Source organism: Pinus tabuliformis, chromosome 3_2 (genome assembly GCF_031772625.1).
Source record: "Pinus tabuliformis cultivar Carrire ecotype Pingquan chromosome 3_2, CPIR1, whole genome shotgun sequence".
In the NCBI taxonomy this organism is placed as follows: domain Eukaryota; kingdom Viridiplantae; phylum Streptophyta; class Pinopsida; order Pinales; family Pinaceae; genus Pinus; species Pinus tabuliformis.
The window spans coordinates 206,120,391-206,133,556 of record NC_142302.1 but is presented as its reverse complement, the minus strand read 5'-3'; the positions used below and the strand labels follow the sequence as shown (position 1 = coordinate 206,133,556).

The window sequence follows — 13,166 nt, the reverse complement described above, 5'->3', positions numbered from 1 at the left end:
CGACAACGCTCAGACCGGGGGCTGTTACTCTGATCCCCGATCCCTCCGTTTAAGCCTGTCTCCCGCGGCTAAGGGGGATCGACCCTATGAGTAGATGAATACCAACTGTCAAACAACTGATTCGGGAGACACGAAGCACTAAAATGATTTTATAATTTAACGGACCAGTGCCTTATCAGATTTATGTTTAAATGATTACTTACTAGATGATATACAAACCATGAACAGCAAATCATTTATCATGAAAGAGCTTAACTTTTGTCAGATACAATATAACCATAAAGGCTCAATAGCTCAGCAACTTTAAAAGAGTAAATGTCTTAAACAACCACCAGAGATCACTTATATGCAGTCAATCTTTAAATGATCATTCATGTACAGATAATAAACATTTATTCCACATCAGTAACTTTGAGTTTCAAAATGATAATTTCCCGAAAACAATTAGATCTGGCAAAAATAAAATTTCCACAATTTTTTTTTTATATAAAAATAAAATATAAAAACTAAAATTTAAAAATCCTAAGACAAAAAGGAAAATGATAGACGTTGTTTTTATTTTATTTTATTTTTTATTTTTTTATATAAGTTTACGTCTAATAAAATGAAACTATTAAAATACAATAACAAATCTAAAAAAAAAAAATTAAAATACAAATCTATGACTAAACCCTATATTGAACCTGCGTAACAACGCAGAACTCCAATATGAATTACACAATCAAAACGAAAGAATGATCGATCTACCTGATACGCAGATACAACTATATCATAAACCCAAACCGCTGAACGACTATCTCTCGGCCACCAGAGGAAGGAAATGCGTGACCCAGCCTCGAAGCTTAGACAAAAAAATTTACAATCGACGGCAGTGGAAATTGATTTGAAGATTAAACGCAGACGTGTGAAGAAATTTCCCTGGGGTATGCAGAATGAATTCGATTTTGAGATCTGATCTTGTGACTGTCGGCGGCCAGAAATCTCTTATACAGTCGGTGCAGAACCGCAATGATTGATCCGCGAATAATTCTCTGCTAGTTGACCCGTGATTTACACGAATTCTGTGGTATTACGCTGATGGCCGCATATTGCATGCATCGATTTAAAATGTCTGCGTAAGGAATGCGTTCTTGCTCACGCGTATCTTTCTCCTTTCTGCGTGTGGGTACATGGGTTTGTTGTAAATCGATGGCCTGATATCTTCTGAATACTCCTTCCGCAGGAAATGGGATACGTGGGCTCAGCAGATTGATCTATATGCCCCGACTATATTGATGTTCACAGCTTGCAGGATTGACGGCGGGGTGATTTTCGACGAGAGACAGGAAGACAATTTGAGTGCATACCCAGGTAATCCGTCGATCATGTGCAGTCACGCTATTTTTAATGTGTTTTCTCACCCACGCTGTCTTCTTCTGCGTGATTTGTGGGACTTGCTCCCTCGACAGCCAACCCAGCAGATGGGCAGACAATCAACACCGCACTAGAGGAAACCTTTTCCCGACTTTGACTGTAACCTGCAAGAAGAAAACGAAATCTGGCAGATATACACAAAATTTCACAGTAAATCCTTCAAAAATTAACTAAAATCAAAAATTTCACAGCTCTAGGACAGCCAGATTTAACAATAATTGCAGTGACATTTTCGAAATATCAGAAACTTGAATTTTGCTGTGAACAGACTCGAGAAAATCTCTCATGCAAACCAGGAAAGAAACTTTAAATGATTAACCCAGGGCAAAATCAGCTGGGCTCTGCAAATAAGAGCCTGTGGGAGTTGGCTGGTTCAGCCTAGAACTTCCCCAAACGCCCACCAATCATCTTCAGTAAGGGTTTTCTGCACAACTCAAAACAACCATCAGTAAAGAGGGCAAAAATGCTGCTAGATCTCAGAAAGTAATGGAGATACCTGCCATTACTTCAGAAACCCTAACAACACTCAAACCCTAGCAAGTGAACAAGATACCTGTGCTCACAATACTCTAAAAATAAGCTGTTATTAATGGCTGAAAAATAGAACATACAAAAAATTAAAAATTTCACAGCACTTCCAGAGAGTAACACCAGCAAGATTTGGACCCCAAAGTCTTCTTTTATTAACCAGAAATCAGATTACAAGAGAGTTTTTTCAGTACAACACTCACAGATCCAATATCTCAAATGACCCCTAGCACCCTATTTAAAGGAAATGATCCCAACGGCTAGTTCGAGTGATCCATGTCGAAATGATCTCGACCATCGATGAGGATCAAGACATCTCTTAATCTCATCCGTCGATTTATTAAAAAAATGATATTTTGCATGCATTCACTTAAAATATTATTATTTTATTATTTAGGGTTTTTGCTTTATTTTATAATTTTTTTATTTTTTATTTATTTTATTATTTTATTTATTTTCTTAAATGGATCATTGAACGAAGCCTTTGGAAACATCACCTAAGACCTAGGATTTAGGACTCATGAAGGGATTAAAACATTTTCTAACCCTCAAGACACATTACATCATGACTTTTACAATTTACATCTCAAGAGGACAAACCCACTTAATATAGACCCTCATAAACCCCCTAGTTCTGCGACACAACTATAATCTAGCAGATTAACACACTAGGATTCTCCTAAAGTTCTAATGACAAAATGCATCCCGGCTTTGGGGTCAGGTTGAAGGAAAACTCTGCCGATCATGGATCGGTGAGACGAAAAACCTTCCGGGACGTAGATTACCACTAGAAAGTTAGGTCCACCTAGGCAATTTACATATACGACTCATATCTGCTAAGATTATTTACAATTCATACATGCGGACTGGGTTTACAATTAAAATGATTAAGCTGTTGATGACTGCAGGATGGCACGGACACGTCGATCAGGTGCTACCCCTTTTTGCCAAGAAAAAGGGGTGTACTGCATGGGTAGTTGACCGGTAGTGGTCAACAGTATCAAACTTTGAAATTTGGAGGGAAGGTAGAGGAAGATGTCTTCTACAACATATCCAAATTCTAAAACCGGGCTTCAAAATACCAGTGAATATTTATCAAAATACTGCGCCTCTTAGAAATAAAATGTAAAACTATTCCATGGTTTTGGATATAGGTGTGGGGGTTAAACTCAATATATTCTTTTGAAAGTTGGTATGACGGTAGAATAGGATGTTCTCTGTAACATATCCAAAATTCAATGATTGATTTCGATTTATGAAAAAGCATTGGGAAAAATATTAGACCATTGCCTACACAATGAAAACTCAAAAAAATCACGAAGCAAAACTCAAAAAGTCAAAATTTGTTTTTGGGTGTATAGAATTGCCAAAACCCCAGTGATGTTCCTGCTTTGCAATGCCTTTACTTAGTTGGAAAACGTAAACCACATCTCATGAGACTATTAGTCTCGTGGATACTCTATATTGTAGTTGTCCTGGTTGAAATACACAAGTCTTTCTGGAATTCAAGACATTTCACGACATTTTTCATGGCTTGTCAGGCATCCCTTCTCTTTGCTATGTTAAGGTAAGTCATCCCTTTCCTATAACTGAAGGAAGGTTATCACTTTTCCTTTCATTTGGATGTTTTCCCTTCTGCTCACTTAAAGTTATCTATTGCCTTATGTTCAAATAAGACCCTTTTTAGATACACAGCGAAAGCATATTTTCAGCATGCACGAAAAAGAAAAAACCCTAAGAAAAGGCTGTAACTTGCTTGAATAATAGCGAAGATAAACACACATCGTCTCTAATACAAAACTTTTAAAATTTCAGAATAACCTTTCCTTTGGTAATATCACAGAAAAAGTAAATAATTTTCCACTGCTCACTCTCTTAAATAGTTGTTTTTCTCAGGGACTTCTTATGTGAGAGATAAAGGCTGGCATGTGAATCATAGTGCTATGATGAAATACTACAGATGGCCACAAGGACTTAATGCACTGTGCAAACGAAATGTCTACTGACGGGAATAAAAAGAATATTCAGTATCTCAGTCCTAATGGTATGATGAAAAATCACACCTCCCATCGGGTTTTCAGGTAGAGTGAAAACGTAAGGTTCATATATCGGAATAAAAAGAATATCCAATCAAAATTATTATTCATTTGATCTGTTTGGCAGATCAAACGCCATTATTCAACAAGCCTAAGGGTAGTGGTGGGTGCAAGATTATGACGTGCAATACTTATCTGCCAGCCTGCGCACGGATGTCTTCATGGACTTTTTAAAGTTTCCATGTTGGCAGGAACCACTTTTCCAGGCATGTCCGTCCGTTGATTCCAACCACTGCGTCCGGATTGACGACGACTGAATGGCGTATGTGATTGGAATCCTAAACTATTAAGGAATGCAAACCACGGATCTATGGAAAACAGGAGCCCAGATGATTCTATTTGTTATTTTTCCATGGGCCATGTCAGATTCCTTGGGCCATTTCAAATTTGTTTTTATTCATTTTGTCATGTAACTAAATGTTCTATTTTAATACGGACTTTAGTTAGAAAATTTTAAAATCATGCGGCATCTCCACCCATCATCCCAATTATTCAAACGAAATTAATTATAATATTAATGTCATAGCAGGAGGATTATTTAAATGCATGCAAATACGATTCATGTGACTGCCATCAGCCATGACGCATTATCGTCATTGTTATTTGACATGCAGAATTGCAATTCGTCTTTCAAAATCCGAGTAGTACTTCCAAGCTTTACTGTGGGCGCTTCAAGTCTAAAGTTCGGTTATTGTTCAATCACAACCAAACAAGTGAGTTACATTTAGCGGTTAGAGCAGAAAATAGGTTCGTCATAAGTATGAAATAGAAATCAATATAAGCTGTAATGGTGGTAGAAAGAAAAGAACTTTTGGGATTGGAAAGCATTTTATGTTTTTCAAAATAAGTGTAGAGAGGTAAAGTTATGGGACTGGAAAACTACGGTTTCTAGTGATTCCAGTGATTCTTTATGGTTGTGAACTATGGGCCAGCAGCACATCCAACACGCAGTGGAGACAAATTGAGAAAATTCAGAAGCATTTGATTACAAACAAATTCAAGATTAAAAGTGCAGTTTTTTATGCTATCTTGTTAAATGAAACAAGGACTGCTCCTATTGAAGCAATTGCTATGGTGCGAGTCATAAGATATTTAAAAAAAATTGAGCAAATGGAAAAAGGTAGATGGTCTAAGGTTGTCTTTAATGATAGCTAGTACAAGAGCAAAAACACTCGGATGCAGCAAAATAACAAATGGTTTAGTAAATGGGGTATTTGCTTGAACGCGTGTCCCATAAACAACAAAGAGATAAAAGCTTTTGTTATGGAAAAGTTCCACATGCGTACTTGGGATAAGGAGCTAGGAAGAAAGAAAAAAAAATACTATATTGAAGTGTTTAATCCCACTCATAGTCATCAACCAAAAGCATACATAGAGGTCAATATCTCTTGGAGAGCCGAAATTCTTATAGCTCAGTTAAAGACTAATTCTCATTAACTCCATTGTGAAACAGGGCGCTAGAAAATGCCAAAAGAAGTGTGGGAAGAAAGAGTATGCATTTTTTGCTCTTTCGAAAAAGTCGAAACAGAGAAACATTTCATTTTAAAATTTGAGGCCTTCAAAGACAACAAGGAAAGTTATGCAGATACGCTCGCAGCTAGCTCTTGTAATAATCTATTTAGCGAAGGGTTTGTCAAGAAACTCAAAAAATTTATGTTAAGGCTTCAAAAAAAAAGGGCCGAATACATCAAGCAAATGAAGAAGCAATCTATCTTATAAGCTATCTTTAACCTCGTGAACTTTAAAATAATTTCTTTCTTTCTTTCTATATATAAATTTTTTAATACATGTCTTATCTTTATTCCAATTTCTTAATACTTTTATACATCTCAACTTCATTAATTGCACCAATATTAAGCCATCAAGCGATGTCAAAGTGCTTTACAGTCGGAGAGATTGCTTTGTATACGTCAAAAACAAAATCAGATACAAACCTCAATAATAATATATTTGCAACTTCATTAATTGCACCAATATTAAGCCATCAAGCGATGTCAAAGTGCTTTACAGTCGGAGAGATTGCTTTGTATACGTCAAAAACAAAATCAGATACAAACCTCAATAATAATATATTTGGAAAATGAAATTTTTTATTTTTATAAATATCATAAAAATATTCTTGCATAGTAAAGCTCAGCACAAAGAAAACAGGTTGGTTTGGACAACTAATTTCATCCCTACACACTCGATTCTGGGTGTAAACGTACAATTTAGGGTCTCTCTAGCCCACAAATTCCAGCTAAATAAAACGATCATAGAATATTTTTAAGGAAAAATTGGCGGGAGTAAAACGGAACTCTAGAATCTATGGAAAGATATAAATTCATGTTAATCAAAGTTACCAGTGGTCGTACCAGCTTTTCAAGTGGGAAAATGACCGAGAAGGATGTGGTCAATCACAGTGTGTTGGTCGGTCAGGACGGTCTTCTACTGAGACCCACTTCTGACGGTGATTTTGTTTGTTTGTAGATTTCGTTTGTTTGTTTGTAGTTTCATTAATCACGCATCTTCCGACTCTTTCCCTTCAACAATCGAACCTCATTCCTGAATGCTTTTCGGTGTATGAGTTCTGTACTGCATGAACATTTCATCAGCTTTGTAATGTTTATTCAGGCATCTACAAAAGTGGGTATCACTGTTTTCTTCTTAATAAGCTCGCTTGTTTCTCTGACGAGAAAATGGGAACGTGTAGCAGCAAAGATCAAATAGAAAAGTCTGTAGTTTCTCCTCCGCGGTCGCCAACTAGGCCAAGAAGCAATAATGTTAATGTCCCAACTACTTCCTCTTCTCCTTTACCAGATGCTCGCCATGAGTACTCAACAGTTACAGGTCATCTGCGTACAAAGCCCAAGGATACTAAAGATGATGAGGACGTCGACGACCATCCATTCTTCCCGCATGTTAGTATTATTGCCTTCATACCCATCAAGTCTTATTTTTTGCTTTATTCTAGGATATAGCACTGGATTCTTCGTAACTTCCTCACATGTTTCAGAGATTTCGTTAAATTCCAGTTAGATTAGTATTTCCTATATCCTGTATGTGTGTCCACACTCTTGTTGCATATAAGTCTTATTTTTCAGCTCCATTTTGAGTTTCTTACAAATGAAAGAATTAAGGACCCTCGTGATTTGTGAATGTTTTTGCGTCTTTCCACTCTTGAGATGTGTAATTTGGTTGAGGTCAAGTAACAATTGTGCCCATAGGATAGCAGAGACATGGAGCTTCATAACCTTGCAGTTCAATCAGAGAATATTTCTTTGACTTACTTTGATCCAGTGTTTTACTCGTCCATAGGATAGCAGAGACATGGAGCTTCATGGACATGGAGCTTCATGACCTTGCAGTTCAATCAGAGAATATTTCTTTGACTTACTTTGATCCGGTGTTTTACTGGTCAGCCAATACGTTTATCATGTTTATTCATAAGGGAGGCTTTTAAATTGTGGAAAAATAAGGCAATATATCCCTTAAAAAATTATGGAAAAATAAGGCAATATATCCCTTAAAAAATTATGGAAAAATAAGGCAATATATTGTTTCAGATTAAGGGAAAAAATATTTTTTAATTGACAATGATTTATGGGTATTTGGCCACGGTAACCGAAAGCATTTTTTTAATTAACAATGATTTAGGGAGGTTTGGCCAGTGGGGAAGAGAGGATGTGTAGAGTAAGGAGAGTTTATAGGTATTGCAGAGATGTTATGGGTATTGGGTAATGGCTTGTTGGGCGAGAAATCAACACACAATCAACAACAATGAAAATCTCTTTCGAAAGGAAGGTTGTACCTTTGCCCCTCACTAAGATCACATAAATCTTTTATACTAAAAACAAGATTGAGAACCACAGCCCCAATGCTACATAGCTTTGTGTATATATATATTGTTTTATCTCTAATTTTATATGGTTTACTTTGTTGTAGGCCAATTCTATTAATTTATAAGATTCCATATTTAAGGGGATGTGTTTGCTAATTTAAGGGGCTATCCTAGAAACCATGATTTTTCACTATCTCAAGCTCTTTTTGGGTGCATGATTTCAATTGGAAGAATGAGGGTTTCTATGCCTTTATAATGACAAAGATGCCAATATCACCACACATCATATGTCTCCACAAAGCCTCATGGAAATGTCTATGTTTTTCTTCTTTCATTAAACAAGGAAAGGATTATCATTGTACCTCAATTTTATTGAGCTCGGCAAACCAATTATGTCTCTTGTTTAGAAAGATGGGTCTCAACCCTCAAATGAAAATAATCTCCTTGATGTTGTGTTTGCCTTATTTTAATACAAGATAGAGTCAAAGAACGAAGGACTAGTTTCTACCTAACGGGTTTTAAGAATGCCTCTAAGTCAAACTCAACCTTGGAATCAAGGTTTGTAATGTTCCTTTCTCTGGTGTTCCTCTTGGCATGGTCAGGATGGACTTTCAGGGTTGGAGGTAGACAGGTCACAGGTAGCAGGGTTACTTCATCAGCAGGCCCAGGGGCTTTTGGAGATGTTCATGGGGTTTTGAGGAGTTTCTATGGGGTCTAATGGCATTAGCTTGGCGTATTCCATCATCCGCACCACTTTCCTTTTGTTCCGTTGCATTCTGACAACTTTCGAAAAATGGGATTATTATCGGGCTTAACTCAATTAATTACGCTTAAGGTGGCATTCCGAGAGGAATATTTGACAGAACACCTTAGTGTAATAGCTCATTGGAACCAGAATGAGAAGATCTACAGGATGGGATGGTTAGAAGTGATTTTCAGTGATCCAAAGAGGCATGGTGGCCAATTTACCCTTTTCCCGCATTGAAAAGAATATTTTAATGAAATAAAAGAGGGAAAAGTGTTCAATGATTAAAATAATAATAAAATGGGAGGTTTTAGAGGGGTCCATCAAATCTATAAAAAGAGGACAAAGAGGCCATTAGAGAACCTCTTGGATTTGATATTTCTTCTTGTATGAGAGGTTGGGAACTCGGTTCTTTAATTCCTTGGTAGCCCCAAGACGGAAACTCTCAAGTGATTTAGTGGGATTAGGGGAGTACTCATCTCGCCTTAGTCAATTCATCCAGAATTCACAAGAGAGCTTAGCAGTGGCAGTTCAGTTCAGTTTTGGAGCGCCTGTGCAGCATTAGAACAGATCCTTGAGGCCAATTCTATCACAGCTATATCATCTATTTTGTTATTTCAGCGTGTAAAACCCCAGTTTATATATTATAATAAAAGATGAGATTATTTTTCCTCATTGTATGATTAAAATTCATGCATTCTCTTGTTCTATTTTACATGGCAATCTTCTGTAAATTGAATGGTAACTTTATGGAGAAATTTTGGTTGAATTAGTTTTTTACAAAATCTGCAAAATATCTTGTTTGAGATATTATAGTGGTATCAGAATTGGTTTTCTTGCCAGCCTAAGGGTCGGTTGCAAAACATAGATTTGTGGGTTGTTTTTGCTGGTAATCTAGGGTTTAATCCCTATTTGCGAGAATATTTTGAAGTAAGACCAGATTGCTCCTTTATGGTGATTGATTTGCACGACTCCAAGATTTATCTTCTATCCCAAATCTGGAAGGCTAAAGATCTATAAGTGGGAGATTGATTCTTTTTTTCAGTTGAGGGGACGAATTCATATTAGTATCATTGAAATCAACTTAAAAGTCAAAGTTTTATGAATGGGTGGGCCATGAGCCAACCCACTGTTGATCGCACTGATCCGAGCTACGTAAAGTGTCGAAAGTCATTGATCACGCGTGCTTGATCAAATTTCAAGGATTCGGTTTACGTTTCAGTGGTCAATGCATACGTTGAATTTTTCCATTGTCCTACCAGTTTCCGCCACTGTGAGAAAGCACTGGATTGAAACGATTTGCAAAATATTTATGGGTTATCAGTCCAGCAATCGGAAATTTTGTAACCCATTTTGTTGTGCATAAAAAGTCATTGGGTATGGTTGATAGCGCGAAGATAGTTACATGATCAACTACAACAATGGGCAAGATCAAAGGTTCTGGTGCGATGCAATTGAAGACAGGCCTAGACACAAAGATGGAAAGTACATGGTTTGATTGTGTGCATGCAGCGAAATGAACACAGTGATGCCAAGTTCTTACACAAATCAAATGTTGTAAAGCTTTGTCGCGTAAGGGATGATCTATGGTTGTTGGTGGAGCATCGAGGGCTGAACTATTCAAAATTGCATTCCAGAATTGTCAAATGGTGGGTAGTTTTGTATGTCGGGAGGAATTCATAATCCAGAATTTCATTTGGTAGAGATAAGTCAGATTAAAGCCCGATATTGGATTGTATGCAGGGTAGATTTCTAATTCAAGACCAGTCGAGCTCTGCACACCATAACCGCATCCTTAATTGGCCCAACCAAGTAGTCGAACAATCTTTATTGTCGCAAAGCCGCATTGATTAGGGAGGAGCTCACAATTCTGATTTAATTGTGCCCAAGACACGTTGCTACCAACGCTGATAGTTGAAGTGGGTGATGGATACTCAACTGCGTATTTTTCCAGGACAACAAATTTGTGGATGATTCGTGCCTCCTGTGGGAGAGGGTCGAGTCGTCTTAAGCACACGTGACAATTGCAACTGCCTATGATCTGCGATGTGCGTACAATCAGTGACCAATCGCATTTGTAGCAGATCCCAGCGATCAAACATCTGAGACTGGCAACAAACTTTGATCGATAAAGTCAACTTTATTGTCAGGCTTGTGAAAGACTCTCTAAATAAAATAAAATAAAGGTGACTGTGATTTGGTATTCTGGCTAGCGATGCTTAAGAAGTACAAGGCAGTTGGGGCAACGATTATATGTTGAATCTTTTGGCCACCTAGCATAACAATCCAGATCATTTATCAAACTTCCCTTACAAGCAATTTGTTACATGATACACCTGAGTGAGGTTGGGAGAAAAGTAGACTATGACCCATACAGAGTCAAGTTTATTCCTCATTGGTTGGCCGAGTGGGTTATCACAGAGGTGTTGAAGACTCGTTGGGTCAAAGAAGGTCGATACATGACTAGGCTACAATTAATTACATAAGGAGCCGTCAAGAAAGGGTCGGATTTGTCTTTTGATCAGGGGTTGAATTCTAGGTCAGGCTTATTTCTGTTAAGGATCGTATTTACTCCAAGTTGTACATACTACTAGTTTCTTCAAACATGTGGGGGACTGTATATGCACATATTCACATGAAACACTGATATATTTTGTCGTTGTTGGAGAGTGTCTCCCTTACTCGTGTATCTCTTCAAAAGTTTGAAGGCACATTTGGCTGCTACTCAACACCAGGTTCCATCTTATATTTTATGTTGTGCATCTTTCTTAATATGATAAGGAGAATGTTATGTCTAGTTCAAAATATCACTGATGTAAGGTTTTATGAGTAGTCGTGTTAACTTTTTGAGTTTAGAATTAAGATATCAATTGTTGGTTAAAGTCTGGTTTATAATTGTGAATGGTATATCTATGCTTAAAAATCAAACAAACAAGAAAACAATACCCACAAGCAGTGTACCTTACACGTTTGAGAACTACTCACTAAAGATATCCATTGAAACTCAGAAATTTCAAGGCATCTCTGCAAATTGAAGAAATCAGAGGGCCATTGGACTAAACATGGATCAAACCTTCTTAAACTCCCTTAATAAACTAGCAGCAACAAACATCAGACCCTTCTCAAAGGGGGTTTATGCCATTCTTCATAAAGAACAGCAAAAGGAGGTGCAGAAGGGGCTGGAAATAGGACACAAAATCCTTGCACTTGGGACAGATTTAAAATGCATGAGGGTCACATGGAAAGTCCTTTTCAAACTACAAGAACTACGCGAATTCCTTTCCAGGATAGACCAGTTAAAGGGGAAGAAGTTGATGTGGGCATTGAAACCCGCCATGCTAACTTTAACACGAGCAAACTCTTGGAGTACCCATGTGAAGGGGTCACACTTCCAGTTGCCTCTTGTCTTAGTAGCATCATGATGCTAACCACCCCTATAGCTCCTTACAATGATGATGTTTTGAAGAGAGTCTTTAAGCCGATGGTAAAAACCTTACGAGACTTGGATAACTCCATGGGTCCTACATTTGGAAAGAAGCTTTAGGTTTTGGAAATTATGGCCATGACTAGGACTTATGAAATCATGTTTGATCTCGAGTGTGATGATCTTATCCTGCAGATGTTCCAATGTTTCTTCAACATTAGGAAACATCATCCTGACACAGTCATAGCACACATGCAATCCATTTTATCATCATGTATAAGAGTCTTTGATGCCATTTGTCGGGAGTTGCAGTGTCAATTGTTGTATGTTTAGAGGAGAGAGCAGTTGGTCTCACTGTTGCTTATGAACTAGCCAAAAGGCTAGTTGAGCAGAACATTGGGTTGTTCAGAAGATAGTTGACTAGGGAGGAGTTGCTCGGGTTTGGTGGATCATTCAACAAGAATGAGCTGAGGAGGAAGGGACTTTGCTTCATCTGCAAGGGACCTTGGGGACCTAACCACTCATGCTTGAGTGACACTGAGGAGATGACAGAGGTAGAGCAGGAGGAGATTCCTTCTAACTTTCAGGGTGAGGATTCTTCTTTGGACAAGTCCATGGGTTCATACAAGGATGCCTCTGAGGAGCATGAGTCATGTGGAGTTGTTGACAGCAAGCCGGATTTATATTCCGGTGTGTATGATGAGCAGTCAGTGGACCCTATGGAAGACATTCAGGATGATGAGTCACTAGCGATGATTCAAAATGAGTAGCATATGGTGGAGCTTGAGTCAGCTGAGGAGGAGGATGTCTACAATATGCATGATGAGCCTTTTGGGGAGAGCCAGTTGGAGGTTCATATTGAGCCTGTGATGGATGTGCAGCCACCCTTGGGGTCAGTCGTTGATGAGGAGTACGCAGATGTACAGACAGCTAGCAGGGTGGCAGTATTTGCAGACACTCGTCCTCGGGAGGTACGAAAGTCTGATAGGATAGTTTTGCAAGAGGTTGGTAAGATGGGAGGAGCGTGGAGTTTCTAGTCAGATAGGCGAGAATCTTTGGGCCCACCCATTGATGAGGTGCAGATAGGTGCAGTGGCAGCTAGTAGAGTTGCAGTTTCTCTAGGTCGCAGCGCTCTCCAAG

The 13,166-nt window shown here is 38.1% G+C and overlaps 1 protein-coding gene across 1 annotated transcript in view; it reads left to right on the top strand.

Annotated features, from left to right (window-relative positions):
* Positions 1–6,521: 6,521 nt before the first annotated feature.
* Positions 6,522–13,166, top strand: part of LOC149180475 (uncharacterized) — a 73,834-nt gene continuing 67,189 nt past the window's right edge. The window contains exon 1 of the mRNA XM_089413885.1: positions 6,522–6,937. Coding sequence (XP_089270011.1) covers positions 6,716–6,937 — 222 coding nt within the window. The 5' untranslated portion in view covers positions 6,522–6,715. The remainder of the gene's footprint in view (positions 6,938–13,166) is intronic.